The 17,247-nt window shown below is 44.1% G+C and overlaps 1 protein-coding gene across 1 annotated transcript in view; it reads left to right on the top strand.

Annotated features, from left to right (window-relative positions):
- Positions 1–17,247, top strand: part of sdk1a (sidekick cell adhesion molecule 1a) — a 682,245-nt gene that overhangs the window by 290,177 nt on the left and 374,821 nt on the right. The window contains exon 4 of the mRNA XM_068002895.1: positions 3,398–3,545. Coding sequence (XP_067858996.1) covers positions 3,398–3,545 — 148 coding nt within the window. The remainder of the gene's footprint in view (positions 1–3,397; positions 3,546–17,247) is intronic.

Genomic DNA, 17,247 nt, shown 5'->3' with positions numbered 1-17,247 from the left:
AGGTTGGGCTGTGGTGCATAGCATTTGTACTTTGCACAACCAGTTTTGGGCTTTGTAACTTGCTGGTAGTTGTGTCCTGTATTTCTTACATGATATAATTGCTCCTGTGTCCCCAAGATAATCTCCATGTTATTTTGTTGTTTTCCATGGAGCATTTACAAGGTTCGATCTGAGTCTTACAATCCTAGCCCCCTACTCGAAGCTTTCAATATTTTTTTTATTCATTCATGGGATGTGGGCATCGCTGGCAAGGCCAGCATTTATTGCCCATCCCTAATTGCCCTTGAGAATGTGGTGGTGAGCCAGCTTCTTGAACTGCAGTTCAAGGCAGAAGGGCAGTTAAGAATCAACCACATTGCTGTGGGTCTGGAGTCAGATATGGGCCAGACTGGGGAAGGACAGCAGGTTTCCTTCCCTAAAGGAAATTAGTGAACCAGATGGGTTTTTACGACAATCCAGTAGTTTCATAGTCACCATTACTGATACTAGCTTTTTATTCCAAATTTTATTTAATTAACTGAATTTAAATTCCCCAGCTGTGGGAACTTGAACTCATGACTCCCGGTTTATTAGTCCAGGCCTCTGGATTAGTAGTCCAGTAACATAACCACTATGTTACCGTACCTGAGTGGAATATCATACAGACAAGTCAAAATAACTTGAAAGCGAGTATGATTTTGGCTTACTGAATTACTTTGAGATACTTAGAATCACAACGTGAAACTGCTGTTGCACTTAGGTTTCATGCATAAAATTGCAGCATTTCTTAGCCCCAGTTAACAACTACTCTGTGCTAAAGTATATAAGTGATTTAAGTTTGGTAGAAAATCCCAAGTGGAGGTTCTATTTACTTGTATTCATGAAGCTTCATGTTTAATAAAGGCTATGGGCATGTTAGCAGATGGCTACTTAATCCAGATGTAGGTCATATTTAATCAAATTAGCAACCTGTCAGCTCTGTGAAAAGTTGGCGGAAGCTCAAAGCAGCCCTAAGGAGAATTTCACTATTGAGAACAAGGATGAACAAAAGCAACCCAAATTCAATATGTATCTGAGTGAGAGAAGTTGGGCTGTGGCCTCGTGGTACAAATACTTTAAACTTAACTTTTAAGGTTGGAACTAGTGCAATATTTACTATGTTCTTACACAAATAGTACAATTTTACATCAGAAATCAAGTTAGTGTTTAAAAAAAAAATTCTGGATTAAACATTTCACCATCCATTTGTGACAATTCAAAAGTTTAAAATTAACAGTCAAAATTGAATGCTAACAAAAGTAGTCAGAACAAATCTTATAAATACGGAACAATTACAGCCTTCAGTTTGGCAGGAGTTCTCATTTTTCTTCACATACTGACAAAAAAAACATATTGTCTGCTTTAGAACTCTGCCACAAAATCATCCAGTAATTCTGTCATTGAGGAAATGGATTGCTCACCTGACAGTAGGTGAAGAAAAATTTAACTGGCTGTAAAAGTACAGGTCAAAATAGTCTGCCAAGCTGTCAGATGTATTGTTGATTTATTTGTCCTAATGCATTTGTCAGAAATCTTAGTGATTTTTGTGATGTTTACATGGTTCTTATTACACATCTGTGATGTACACCCATTTAGTGTATTATGTTTTCAAAAGCAAATCTCCATCTATAGATAAAACACACCAATTTTTGTCAAAGTGAACCCATGGAAATCTAAAATCTAAATTCACTCTGAAGTTAAAATTCACCAAAGCTGACAGAAATGTTATTCAGTAACAAATCCAGTGGTTGCTGTCATGTAAATAGGAATTTCGTCTCGATCCTGAGTCTGCCTCTACACTTCAGGCAGTGGGAATGTCAGGAGGTTGACAGTTTTGCCACTGAAGTGCTTATACCCTTCATCAGCATTGCTCAATTCTCCGGATCTAAAAATTAGCTACAACAGTTCTCACCCATCACCACCACCATTATGTACCTTCGTTCTCATACGCTCTAGAATGTTTTCATCCAAAGTTGAAATAAAGTTAAACCCCAATTTTATTTTTAGCAAACTGAAGGTAAGTGTACAAAGTATGAGTTTAAAAAATAAAATTTCCTTCAGATTTGAGCTAACTTAACGATGAACCTTCCAAATTTAATGATTACTGAAATGCCAGTTCTCTAATCTTCAGTCAGTTTTTTTGTATACATGTCAAGTGAAAAGTGGAGTCCTGTAATGGTGGTGCAGTACATTGGTGTTTCAGTGTGTGGTGCCACAAGATATAAGATGCGGGTTATATCCACATAGAGATTTCCTAGTCTCTGTTGCACTTTGAGGGAGAGATGTCAAGTGGTGATTGCTGCAAGCTGCCTTAGCAGCTAGCCCCCTTAGCCTAGGGATGAAATACAGTGACCTGCGGTACAGAGGGATCTGGGTGTCCTCGTACATGAAACACAAACAGTCAACATGCAGGTGCAGCAGGTAATCCGGAAGGCAAACGGAATATTGGCCTTTATTTCTAGGGGGATGGAGTATAAAAGCAGGGAAGTCATGCTACAACTGTACAGGGTGCTGGTGAGATCACACCTGGATTACTGCGTACAGTTCTGGTGCCCTTATTTAAGGAAGGACATAACTTGCAATGGAGGCAGTTCAGAGAAGGTTCACTAGGTTGATTCTGGGTATAGACGGGTTGTCTTATGAGGAAAGATTGAACAGGTTGGGTCTATACTCATTGGAGTTCAGAAGAATGAGAGGAGATCTTATTGAAACATACAAGATTCTGAGGGGACTCGATAGGGTAGATGCTGAGAGGATGTTACCCCTCATGGGGGAATCTAAAACTAGGGGGCATATTGTCTCAGAATAAGGGGTCGACTGTTTAAGACGGAAATGAGGAGGAATTTCTTTCCCTGAGGGTCGTGAATCTTTGGAATTCTTTACCCCAAAAAGCTGTGGAGGCTGAGTCATTGAATACATTCAAGGCTGAGTTAGACAAATTTTTGATCAGCAAGGGAGTCAAAGGATATGGGGAAAGTGGAATTGAGGTAAAAATCCGATCAGCCATGATTTCGTTAAATGGTGGAGCAGGCTCGAGGGGCCGAATGGCCCACTCTTGCTCCTATTTCTTATGGTCTTATGTTCTTATGAACCAAAGGAAGGAAAGAAAAATAAATAGAATGGGTGAGCAGAATTATATGGTGGTTCTGTGCTTTGACTGTTGAAAGGCAATTTATTATTGGTAGAGTGCAAAGTTTATCCCATAAATTGCTGCTGATGACAAGGGTAAGTCTTCTTCATACTAGGAATAGAGCATCTTTTACTTTGTCCCTGTTTATTTTGCTCCCCAATGTTTTAGTCACAGAAATAATATTGCGTTATGCCCTGGTGGTAGTTTTTCTCATTTAATCAGTTGAAAATTCTCACTTTTTTTCTGCAGACATGGGGAGTTTTGAAGGAGGCGACCAACGCATCACAGTATCACAGGGTCAGGCTGCAGTACTAAAATCGCCAGATGTCAGCAGCTACCCGCGACCGCAAATGACATGGTTTCGTGATGGCCAAAAGATTATCCCCAGCAACAGAATGTGAGTGAGCCTGAACGTGAAAGGGAACTTAGCTATGTTCATGACCATTAACATGGTATTGGTGAATTTTTTACAAATTAAAAATAAAACAACAGAAATTTCCCTAATACTGATATAATAGAGTAGATTTTAAGAATTCACACAGCACAGTACTTTGTGTGCTGGGAGCTTATATTAGAGTGCAGAGATCAACATACCCTTCAGAATCTTCCATCCATTACTTCAACAGAAGTGCACTTTTGTAAAATTACCCATAATGTATTTCTTGACTATATTCCAGCCAGGATTTGCCACTGCTATGTACACTTAAAATGATTTTCATTCACATAAAAATTGTTTTCTAGCAGGGGGAGATGAAAGGAGGGTTATTTGCAGTAATTATCTATGGTCAGTGTTCATTTCTGTCTTAATTCAATGATGCTAAAGAAATAAGCAGTAAAAGGAACAAAATATGTTACGTGTTCTTAAAATCTGTAATAGTTTTTGTTTTTTTAAGAAGCACTTTGTTTACATTATATCAGATTCCAGTTGCTTGCGTAAAAATATTAAGACCAAGGCCAGGAATCTCCTCAGAGCTCCTGCCATCATAACTTCATTAGAAGTGTGGCAGAAGCCATGCGGGAGCGGCTCCGAGGAAATTCTCTACCTTTGCATTGATTCAGGCCTGATTCCTGTTCACACATCTCTGGGGATTTGGTTTGTTTTTAGTAAATATTGGATTCTTACACTGACCCTAAGGAATTTGGTTCTTACTTGTAATTTCAATTTCTCGGTTCAGATGTTTGCAGTTTTAGCAAGTTTTAAAAATGTTGGAATGGTACTTGATGAGAATGAACATGTCGTGTGAGCGAGCCATGAGTGAAAGTGGGCTTGAAAAATATAAAAATGAAATACCATTTATTCCAGAACCTGAGTGTTGCTACATCAAAGTTAGGTGCGGCCAGCCTTTTTTAAAAAAAGGAGAAAGAAACAGAGGCAGAACCTGGGTAAGAAGCTACAAAACTGAAAGATTAGCAAGTAAAATAAGGTTGGGTAGAGAATTAAGGGGAGGAATGCAATATGTATTTGAGGATGAATAAATAAAGCACCAAGTTAGCAATGAAAGAAAGGTAGGAAACAAAATTAAGGTTAATGAGCAGAAAACCAGAAGAATGAAAGTAAAAACTGAGAAAGAGAGAAAGAATAAAAGAAAGAAGAAACAAAAAAGGAGGGACCAAAGCAGAGGGAAAAAAAACACCTCTCTGATTTCTTAGTTGGTGAATGCATTCCATGATGGACCTGACCCATTTTAACCAGGAAGGTGTTGGAATCTTCCCAGTATCTAAGTCTTGGGGAAATTTGAGCTTCATAGCAAGTTGAGGGGAAACTGAGCTTCCAGGAGGTAGCTTTAGTAATGGAGTTCTTTTGAAGGAAATAGAGGAGATAGGGAGGCCAAGAATGACAATAAATGAAGATTTGCATCATTGCCAGAGTTCACTCCAGCATTGGAGAGATTTGGCTGGCCTGTCGGTCATCTAAAGACTAGAACACCACCATAAGACATTTAAGCCAGACATCCATATTGAGATCCTGCATTCTATAGCAGGCCAAAATGTCGACAAAGGATATCAATAATGAAGCTTCAAGTGATTTTCCTGCATTTGGAACTGTTTAGATACAGAATTAACCATCTCTAGGCATTGCTAGAGGGTGTATTAGACTATGAAAATCTGTTTCATGCTATCGACACCCCAGTGCAATTTCTTAAAGTCTTTCAAAAGAGTATAATTTGGCAGACATCTGTCATTGTGCAGATGCACCATGTTGCCCATCATTTACACAAAGTTAATATTTTTCATGACATTGGATAAGTTGCAGGCTTGTCAGATGAAACTTTATACTTGTAATTCACATATCAAACTAATGACTTTTCACCAAATTAGTTTTTGTGTCCAATGTGATATTTTTTGTACTTTTGAAATAAATGTTGTTAAGATACTTAAATTCATGAATTGTTAAATTTGGCAGATGTTACCACATTTATCACAGCTATTTGTGAAACAAGAAAGAACATTTCTTGTAGTTACTTGTAGTCTATTATTTGTAGGTTAATCAAAATCTGTTTCAATATAACCTTGTGCCTTCTGCTATAAATTAGAACCGAAACTGCTTAAAGAAACAAATCACTAAACTCCTGATACAAACTTCAAATGTAAATCACAGATGAATTAAGTGACTTAATGTAGGGGAATGTAGCGACAGATATTTGGAGAGATATTTTACTGCCAAGCAAAAAAAATGCAGTCCTTGGCATTAATGGTACTTTTACTGGTGTTAATGGAATAACTTCCAGTGTTGAGCGTCCTTGCTCTCAGCCCCATCAACTCTGACATGGGTGCCCATGTAAGGGGTCTCCAGGAGACTGGCATAAGCCCTGAAGAACTTTGGCCCCTCTATTGTGTGATATTTCAGAATCCTTACTGCACCAACATTGGAAGTAACATTTAGAACAGATTTTATTAACCCTGGTAAAGTAAAGACAATGAAGCTGAATCATAGCCCTGCTGGCACACTCTTGCCATATTTTGGCAGGAGTACAGCAAAAGGTCGAGAATTAGGCCAAGATCCAGCATATCTGGCTTCTGACCTTCCTCGCCAGTTTTTGGGGAGCCTTTTTTGAGATGGAACCTCCGTCCACTCCAAACATGGTCTCCTGCATCAAAGGAGACTCCAAAGCTGGGGAGCTTATTGTCCCTGATCTGGGATTCTAGCAGCAGACTAAAATGTCCAGTGAAGGCAGGTGCATGATGCATCCTCTGGTAGAAGTTAGGACTCTCTGGGGGTTGGGGGGTCTGGTCTGGGTCGTGGCCCGGATCCCTGAAGGTTTTAAAACTTTTTAGCCAATTTTGGGGATACTTGCAGCTTCTCTCAGGGTGGTGGGGGGGTGGGGTGGAGGGAGGGGGAAGGGAAGACTGGTAACTGAAAATGCATTGTTATTTCCCAAATAAGGCTTTGCCAGTCATTGATAAAGGAGATCATTGCTTCGCCTGCAACATTCTTATTAAGTTGCTGTGATATTCCCAAATCAAAGATTTGTAGATTTAGAATAAAAAGTATCCTATTATTTTTGGGAATAGAGTTACAGAATCAGTAACTGAATTTCTTCAAGGAACAATGTTCTGAGGATTAAAATGTACACTATAATATAACTGTGACACAGTGTAAAGTTTGACCCTCACAAAATAGTTGTTTTATGTACAGGTCAGTACATCAGTTACTGCAGTATAGGTACTATAACTCTATTCTTAGTGCCAAATTGATTAAATTATATCACTTTATGGCCTATAGATAAAAACTCAGCTAAAGCTGATTATAAATTATTTGCCTTAATGTAACCAATAAATATGGCAGTGAATAAAAATATTCTAATACTCATGTCCAAATACAGTAGTTAACTAAAAGGTAGATATTGATTATGTAGATTTTAGCCCATGCACTCTCAATTATTGTCTGACTTAATTTTATTCCAATATGTGCCAGATCTGCACCAGTAAACCAAAACTGATTGCGGGTTCAAAGCCGTCTTTCGGACTTGAGCCCATAATCTACGCTGATACTTCAGTGCAGTACTGAAGGGATGCTATATTGTCGGAGGTCCAATCCTTTGAGTTTTTTTTTATTCGTTCACGGGATGTGGGCGTCGCTGGCAAGGCCGGCATTTATTGCCCATCCCTAATTGCCCTCGAGAAGATTCTAAATCTTGGTCTGTTCAGGTGATGTAAAAAATCCCATGGCACTATTCAAAAGAAAGAAGGGAATTCTCCTGGTGTCCTGGCCAACATTACTCTCTCAACCACCAACAACAAGAACAAATTAACAAGCCATTTATCTCATTTGCTGTTGTAGGACAGCGATTTGGCTGCTGCATTTACATACACAGCAATAGTGACCACACTTCAAAAGCAATTAATTTGCTGTGAAGCATTTTGTAACATGCTGAGGTCACAAAAAGCAGTACAGAAGTGCACATTCTTTCTTTAAGAACACTTGTGGTGTTGCTCACTTATCGTCTTATTTCTACAAGAATGACAGTCCACGTGAGATGTTATGTAGGATGGGTTCTAATGTGGAGCATCCTCAAGCAGTCCTCAGGTCCTCCCTTTCTTTAAAAAAAATTGTTGGATGAATATTTTTCTCTTTAAAATGAAGAATATTTATGCTGAAGAATGCAATATTGCTTCCATTTTTGTCACCCAGCATCAGCAACCGGATTCCAAGGTCAGGCAAAGCACAGTCCAATGTGAAATAAAACTTTCTTTACTCTATCCAACAATGTTCTTAGTACCAAGATTCTACATTTACCACATTCGCAGTACTTATGGCCTGTCTGAGTGGCATTCACATTTCAGCAGTTAAAATTATGCTGCACCGCTCCTTGCCACACGAAGGGAGTGCATATCACAAAATCGCGGCCTGGGATTGCACAGTTTTGCAAATGTGCTCTCAGTGCACGCCAAGTACTGGCACAGTGGAATTTTTACCCCTTGGTGCCAAATTAGGGGCTGTTTTCTGCCCTGGGTCTACCTACGCCGACTGGAAACATGGTTGAGATTACCCAAATTATTTTGCTTTACAACTAACAGACAGAGGAGACTTTGATCCCACCATTGTCTGGGCTGGATTTGAACTCAGAGGCAAAAGGTTAGTGTCTAATCTACTATGCCACACAATCAATCCCAGTCCACCCCCTCCAATAGCTTTTGACTTTTAATAACCAACTGCAAAGCAGACCATGTTTAATATTAAGCAAAATAATGCCTCAACTACACTGTTTCCACTTTTTAAAGATGTATTTAGTTCTTAACTACATAGGTAAATGTTTGAAATGACACAAGGGCCCCAATATTCCGGGGAGGTGGGATGGAAGCGGGTGGGGGCGATATAGCGCGTGGGTAACCCGCCCAGTAAAATCCGTCCGTTCCCCGCACAATCGCGGGTAAATTGGAGCCACTTAACACGGCTTCTGGGTTTGCCATCGGAAACCTGCTCAGTGGGCGGACTGCTCACCCGCATCACAGGCTGTCAGCTGGAGGAGCCCTATTTAAAGGGGCAGTCCTCCGATGCTGCTCCTGGAGCAAACACCCAAATAACACAATGGAGCAGCCCAGGGGAAAGGCTGCTCCTAGATTCAGTGATGTCTCACTCCAGGTGCTACTGGATGGGGTGAGGAGGAGGAGGGATGTCTTTTACCCGGCGGACGGGAGGAAGTGGCCTGCCTCTGCCACCAAGAAGGCCTGACTTGAGGTGGCAGAGGAGGTCACCAGTAGCAGTAACATCTCCCGCACCTGGATCCAGTGCAGGAAGCGCTTCAATAACCTAACTAGGTCAGCCAAAGTGAGTACACTTACTCATTCTCCTACATTCCGTCTTCCACATCACTACCCCCACCCCACAACTCATTCTGCACTGCCAATACTACTCTATCACATCACTCCTCACACCCACTTAAAGCTCATCCTCAACTTACCTGCACTTACTCACCACTTCCTCACCTCCCCAGTACTCACCCCACCACTACCACTCACCCCAATCCTCATACAATGTCATGGCTCTGTCTCACACTCACCCTCTGATGCATCTCTTTCATGGTCAGCCGCACCCAAACCAATGCATTCAGCGGTTGGCCACGTCACCATCACTCACTCACGCCTCTCTACTTTCTCCCCTGATACGAGAAGAGAGCCCAGAATGCACTGCAGAGGGCTAGGACTGGAGGGGGGCCGCAATGGGTAGTCGTCCTCGCAGACGCAGAGCAGGAGCACTGGAGCTGAGCCGCACCCTTGAGCGCCTGTCCGTCGGGGACACTGAGACTGCCACCCGACAAACATCTGTGACAGAACTTTAACATTCAGCACACACAATCTCAATTGATGTTAACATGCCTTGCCATCTTCAGCACCTCAACATCTGTCATCATGCTTAAAATTGCCTTCTGTTTTCCTACAGGGCCTTCAGCTGCCGCTGTGACGGCAGAGGGCAATTCCTAGGAGGACCTGCCGGCCTCTGAGGGGGCACCGTCACTTCTGAGCGAGCCATCCACCAGCGAAGATACACACACCTCGGTGGGTCCCAGTCCGCAGTTAGTCGGGGTCGCACGTGGTGAGTCACCACACACGTGAGCACGAGCAGACACTGGTGGCAGGGCCAGCTGTGGAGAATCCGCGTCGGTGGGAACACTCTTCTCCAGGCTCTGCTCAGCTGGACGCAGATGCTGAACCCTGGGGGCCATCCATTAAAAGAAGAATGATCGAGGGGCAGCAGCACATTTGTGAGGTGCTGGAACAGGCGCCACGCGCACTCTCCACAATCGCGCAGAGGGTGGAGGAGTCCAACTTCTGCATGAGTGGAATGGTGGCACAGGTACAGGAGGGAATCTCTGAGATACTATCACAGGGACGTATGGGCGTCTCTGAGATAGTGTCGCGGGAATGTCTGCGATGGAGGGAAGGCTAGCCTCCATGGAGCTTCAAGCACGGCTCACAAATGAGTCCACTGAGGCCCTGACAATGGCCCTTCGGACAGGCAGGCAGATACTCTAGCACTGGTCTTACAAGGCTTCACACATGTCCTTCAAACTGTCGTCCAGCAGAGTGGTAGGAGTGGTGTAGGCCTTGCTCAGGGAGGGATGATGGTGAAAGGGGACATGGAAGTGGGGACGCCACTCAAAGCGCCCCCATGACTCACCCGTTGCCCCCCCTCAACCAGTACCCGCAATGCTGCCTCCTCTCCAGGTTGCCGAGTCTGCCCCTGCACAGGTGCAGGTGGATGAGTCTTTAGAGGGGCCCTCACGGGCACTGAAACCCAGAGGGAGTAGGCCCAAAGCATTTAATCGGTCAGAGCATAAACAAGAGCAACCGGCCACTACCTCTGCTGCAGCCACATGGGATGCACCATGTAGAAGTAGTCGGAAGTGAAAGGCGAAGGTTTTGTAAGCACAAAGGGGATGCACAAGGGTGTTTGACGGTTGATCATGTTTTTTCTTTATATTTACTTCTTGTTAAACGAACATTAAATATTATTATTGTCACCACTACTGCCACGTCTTGGCCATACTTTTCTGGCTTCTGTAATAAGGCTCTTTCATGAGGTTCACTATGAACGCCGACACTTGATGCCACCCATTGGGTCACTCTACCGTGGGCGTATGTGTAGTTGCAGGACTGTTTTGTGGGGACGGCGGGGGGTGGGGGGCTGGTGTGGGCGCTGCTTTGTCCAGGTGGTGAGGACTGGACTCTTCACATTGTCTGATGTTAGGAGAACCATTCACATATCAGTGACTCCCTGGCCTCACGAGCAGCCAGGTGAACCGCTGTTCTGCCCATGGGTTGCTCCTCCTCCTCAATGTGAGTGGCAGATGTGGATGGGGCTTCCTCAAGCGGTACCCCTCTCTGTTGTGCCATGTTGTGCAGGGCAAAACACACGACTATAATGTGTCCCACTCTGTCTGGTGCGTATTGAAGCGCTCTACCAGAATGATCAAGACACCTGAAGCGCATCTTGAGCAGCCCTATAGCATGCTCAATTGTAGACCTAGTAGCGATGTGGCTGTCGTTATATCGATGCTGTTGCTCGGTGGTGAAGTTCCTCAGAGGTGTCCTGAGCCACGTGTGCAGGGGGTACCCCTTGTCCCCGAGGAGCCAGCCCTTACAGGTGTTTGGTGCGTGGAAGAGGGGCGGAACGTTGGACCCCCGGAGGATGAAGGAATCGTGGCAGCTGCCAGGGTATCTGGCGCACACATGAAGGAATCTCTTGCGGTGGTCACAGATGAGCTGAGTGTTGATAGAGTGATAGCCCTTCCTGTTGATGAACAGTCCTGGCTCGTGTGGAGGTGCTCGTATTGTAATATGGGTGCAATCAATTACACCCTGCACCCGTGGGAAGCCAGCCACAGCATGGAATCCCACCGCCCTCTCCGTCTGGCTGAGATCATCCATGGGGAAATTGACGTAGTGCGAGGCTCTACGAAACAAGCAGTCAGTGACCTGCCTTATGCACTTGTGTGCAGACGAATGAGAGACCCCGGCGATGTCCCCGGTGGCACCCTGGAATGATCCGGAGGCGAAGACGTTGAGGGCAGTGGTGACTTTGACAGCGACAGGTAAGGAGATGCTGCATGGGGCAGCCGGGAGCAGCTCGGCATCAAGGAGGCTGCAGATGTCCGCGACTACCTGGCGACTGACTCTGAGCCTCCGTATGCACTGCTCCTCAGAGAGGTCCAGGAAGCTGAGCCTCAGTCTGTAGACCCTGTTGCGAGGGTAGTGCCTCTTGCAACGTCGTTCTCTCTGTTGTTGCCCTCCATGCTGTTGTGCAGGTGCCTGTGGCGCAGCACTGTGTTGTGGAACTCCATGTGGCGGAGGTGGACGGCGTGCCTGGCGAGGCTGGTGATGTTGCTCGTCCTCGGATGAAGTGATGAATGCAGCTATGGCGCCCCCTCCCATCCTGATGGTGTGAGTTTGAGGGGGTCCGCAAAGTAGTTAAATGTGTTTGCACTGCAGAGTTTTGGGTGGAAAGTAAGAATTTTGAGTGAAAACACAAAGGTCTTGCAGCCAAAACTTTGTCTGAAGGGACAGAGTGCCCTGCTGCAATAAATGAAGTTTTCCTCCCACCTGTCAAATAATCCTTTGCATCTCCCACTGGCTGCTGGCTGAAACAAGTCTGCAAGAACAGGGAGTGTTTTCCATAGCACAGGAAACGCGCTGAGGATCCTTCAAAAATTCACCCCTGCTAAAATGTCTACTCAATGAGGTCTCTCAAGTATCTCAACTATCTGACAAGCTATGTAAATCATCATCCCGCCGGCTTTAATTGCCGGTGGGAGTCCCACATTCGGGAGCTGCGCGCGCACCCGAACGCGTCACTGGGGAACCCGGAAGTCAGCTGGTTGGAGCCGGGCTCTGAACCCGCTCCGGATTTATACAATTTTAGGAGCCCCAACCCACCCACGACGTCATCCAAAAATCGGCACCAAGAACTTTTTGATAAAAGAGCAATCAGGAGTTTGCAATGTATCTTCGCAGTCTGATGAGCAGGTGTACAGCAGCCATCTTCCTGGCACCATGGGTGGCTCTGCTGTACAGGCTGGGAGGAAAAAGAGTGGAAGAGCTATAGTGATAGGGGACTCAATTGTAAGGGGAATAGATAGGCGTTTCTGTGGCCGCAACCGAGACTCCAGGATGGTGTGTTGCCTCCCTGGTGCAAGGGTCAAGGACGTCTCGGAGCCTACAGAACATTTTGGAGGGGGAGGGCGAACAGCCAGCTGTCGTGGTGCACGTAGGCACCAAGGATATAGGTAAAAAAGGGGATGAGGTCCCCTTTAGCAGAATATAGGGAGTTAGGAGGTAAATTAAAAAATAGGACCTCAAAGGTAGTAATCTCAGGATTGCTACCAGTGCCACGTGCTAGTCAGAGTAGAAATAGGAGGATATTTCAAATAAATACGTGGCTAGAGGAGTGGTGCAAGGAGGAGGGATTCAAATTCCTGGGGCATTGGAACCGGTTCTGGGGGAGGTGGGACCAGTACAAACTGGACGGTCTGCACCTGGGCAGGGCCAGGACCGCTGTTCTAGGGGGAGTGTTTGCTAGTGCTGTTGGGGAGGGTTTAAACTAAAGTGGCAGGGGGTTGGGAACCTGAGCAGGGAGACAGAGGAAAGCATGTCAGGAAGGGACAGAAGGTATGGAGTAAAAGGTGAAGTGTTAAAAAAGGAAAAAGCAGGAAATAAGTGTCACAAAACATATTTGAAAGCTCTTTATCTGAATGCACGTAGCATTCGTAACAAAATGGACGAGTTAACGGCACAAATAACTACGTATGGGTATGATCTTGTGGCCATTACAGAAACATGGCTGCAGGGTGACAACGACTGGGAATTAAATATGCCAGGGTATTGAACAATCAGGAAGGACAGGCAGGAGGGAAGGGGAGGTGGGGTGGCTATGTTAATAAAGGAAGGAATCACTGTAATACAGAGAAATGATATTGGGACAAAGGATCAGGATAATGAAACAGTTTGGGTAGAGATAAGGAATAATAAGGGGAAAAAAACACTCGTGGGCGTAGTATATAGGCCTCCTAATAGTTGCAACTCTGCTGGAAGAAGTATTAATCAGGAAATAGTCGGGGCATGTAATAAAGGAACAGCTATCATTATGGGGGATTTTAACTATCATATTAATTGGACAAATCAAATTGGCAGGGCAGCCTTGAGAAAGAGTTTATTGAGTGTATTAGGGATGGATTTCTTGAGCAGTATGTAACTGATCCTACAAGGAGGCAAGCAACCTTGGACCTGGTCCTGTGTAATGAGCCAGGATTAATTAATAATGTCCTAGTTAAGGATCCCCTTGGAATGAGTGACCATAACATGGTTACATTCCATATCCAATTAGAGGGTGAGAAGGTTGGTTCTCAAACAAGCGTAGTGAGCTTGAATAAAGGAGACTATGATGGTATGAGAGCGGAATTGATTAAAGTGGACTGGGAAAATAGATTAAGGGGTAAGACGGTACATGAGCAGTGGTGTTCATTCAAGGAGTTATTTTACAACTTTCAAAAAGAATATATTCCACTGAGGAAAAAAGGGTGTAAAAGAAATGACAGCCATCCGTGGCTAAGTAAAGAAATTAAGGATAGTATCCGACTAAAAACAAGGACATATAAGGTAGCCAAACTTAGTGGGAGGATAGAAGGATAGAAGATTAGGAAGTCTTCAAAAGACAGCAAAAAGTAACTAAAGGATTGATTAAGAAAGGGAAGATAGATTATGAAAATAAATTAGCAAAAAATATAAAAACAGATATCAAGAGTTTCTACAGTTATATAAAAAGAAAAAGGGTGGCTAAGGCAAACATAGGTCCCTTAGAAGATGAGACCGGGAAATTAATGGTGGGAAACATCGAGATGGCAAAAATGCTGAACAAATATTTTGTTTCAGTCTTTACGGTAGAGGACACTAAGAATATTCCAACACTGGACAAACAGGGGGCTCTAGGGGGGGAGGAGCTAAATACGATTAAAATCACTAAGGAATTGGTACTCAGTAAAATAATGGGACTCAAGGCGGATAAATCCCCTGGACCTGATGGCTTACATCCTAGGGTCTTGAGGGAAGTGGCAGTGGGGATTGTGGATGCTTTGGTAATAATTTTCCAAAATTCTCTGGACTCAGCAAAGGTCCCGGCAGATTGGAAAACTGCTAATGTAACATCCTTATTTAAAAAGGGTAGTAGGCAGAAGGCTGGAAATTATAGACCAGTTAGCCTAACATCTGTGGTGGGTAAAATTTTGGAGTCTATTATTAAGGAGACAGTAGCAGAACATTTGGATAAACATAATTTAACAGGACAAAGTCAGCATGGCTTTACGAAGGGGAAGTCATGTCTGACAAATTTGCTTGAGTTCTTTGAGGACATAACATACAGGGTGGATAAAGGGGAACCAGTGGACATAGTGTATTTAGACTTCCAGGAGGCATTCGACAAGGTGCTACATAAAAGATTATTGCTCAAGATAAAGAATCACTGGATTGGGAGTAATATTCTGGCATGGGTGGAGGATTGGTTATCTAACAGGAAGCAGAGAGTTGGGATAAATGGTTCATTCTCAGACTGGCAACCAGTAGCCAGTGGTGTTCCGCAGGGGTCGGTGCTGGGTCCCCAACTCTTTACGATGCATATTAACGATTTGGAGGAGGGGACCGAGTGTAACATATCAAAGTTTGCAGATGATACAAAGATGGGAGGGAAAGTAGAGAGTGAGGAGGACATCATAAACCTACAAGGGGATATAGACAGGCTGGGTGAGTGGGCGGAGATTTGGCAGATGCAATACAATATTGGAAAATGTGAGGTTATGCACTTTGGCAGGAAAAATCAGAGAGCAAGTTATCTTAATGGCGAGAAACTGGAAAGTACTGCAGTACAAAGGGATCTGGGGTCCTAGTGCAAGAAAATCAAAAAGTTAGTATGCAGGTGCAGCAGGTGATCAAGAAGGCCAACAGAATGTTGGCTTTTATTGCTAGGGGGATAGAATATAAAAACAGGGCGGTATTGCTGCAGTTATATAAGGTATTGGTGAGACCGCACCTGGAATACTGCATACAGTTTTGGTCTCCATACTTAAGAAAAGACATACTTGCTCTCGAGGCAGTACAAAGAAGGTTCACTCGGTTAATCCCGGGGATGAGGGGGTGGACATAGGAGAGGTTGAGTCGATTGGGACTCTACTCATTGGAGTTCAGAAGAATGAGAGGCGATCTTATTGAAACATATAAGATTGTGAAGGGGCTTGATCGGGTGGATGCAGGATGTTCCCAAGGATGGGTGAAACTAGAACTAGGGGGCATAATCTTAGAATAAGGGGCTGCTCTTTCAAAACTGAGATGAGGAGAAACTTCTTCACTCAGAGGGTAGTAAGTCTGTGGAATTTGCTGCCCCAGGAAGCTGTGGAAGCTACATCATTAAATAAATTTAAAACAGAAATAGACAGTTTCCCAGAAGTAAAGGGAATTAGGGGTTACAGGGAGCGGGCAGGAAATTGAACATGAAGCTGAGTTCGGATCGGTCAAGGCCCTGTGGGTGGCGGAGCGGGCCCAGTGGCTGAGTGGCCTACTCCTGCTCCTACTTCTTGTGTTCTTTAGATTTGAGGTTAGGATCAGATCAGCCATGATCTTATTGAATGGCAGAGCAGGCTTGAGGGGCCGATTGGCCTACTCCTGCTCCTATTTCTTATGTTCTTATGTTCTTATTCCAGCAACAGTGGACCTAGGCGTTGTACAGTGGTGTTTCTGACCATGGCGAGCAGATATGAGCATTCTTGAGAATTGTCTCTTGTACCAACTTAAGAAAACCACTGGGAGAACATAAGAAATAGGAGCAGGAGTCGGCCATGCAGCCCCTGGAGCCTGCTGTGCCATTCAGTAAGGTCATGGCTGATCTTCCACCTCAGCTTCACTTTTTCGCCTGATCCCCATATCCCTTGATTCTTCTAGAGTCCAAAAATCTAGCAATCTCAACCATGAATATACTCAATTACTCAGCATCCACAGCCCTCTGGGGTAGAGAATTCCAAAGATTCATGACCCTCTGAGTGAAGAAATTCCTCCTCATCTCAGTCCTAAATGGCTGATCCCTTATCCTGAGGCTATGCCTCCTAGTTCTAGACAACTCCAGCCAGGGGAAACAGCCTCTCACCATCTACCCTGTCAACCCCTCCTTAGAATTTAATATGTTTCAATGAGATCACCTCTCATTCTTCTAAACTCCAGAGTATAGGCCACTCTACTCAATCTCTCCTCATAGGACAAACCTCTCATCCCAGGAATCAATCTAGTGAACCTTCATTGCACTGCCTCTAAGGCAAGTATATCCTTCCTTAGGTAAGGAGACCAAAACTGTACACCGTACTTCAGGTGTGGTCTCACCAAAGCCCTGTACAATTGCAGCAAGACTTCCTTACTCTTGTACACCAACCCTCTTGCAATAAAGACCAACATACCATTTGCCTTCCTAATTGCTTGCTGTGCCAGCATGTTAACTTCCTGTATTTCGTGTACAAGGACACCCAAATCTCTCTCAACACCAACATTAAAAAGTTTCTCACCATTTAAAAAATATTTTGTTTTTTTTATTCTTCCTACCAAAGTGCTACACAAGAGTTGGGAGGGGT

The sequence above is a fragment of the Heptranchias perlo genome, chromosome 22 (genome assembly GCF_035084215.1).
Source record: "Heptranchias perlo isolate sHepPer1 chromosome 22, sHepPer1.hap1, whole genome shotgun sequence".
In the NCBI taxonomy this organism is placed as follows: domain Eukaryota; kingdom Metazoa; phylum Chordata; class Chondrichthyes; order Hexanchiformes; family Hexanchidae; genus Heptranchias; species Heptranchias perlo.
This window is presented reverse-complemented; position numbering and strand designations above follow the sequence as displayed.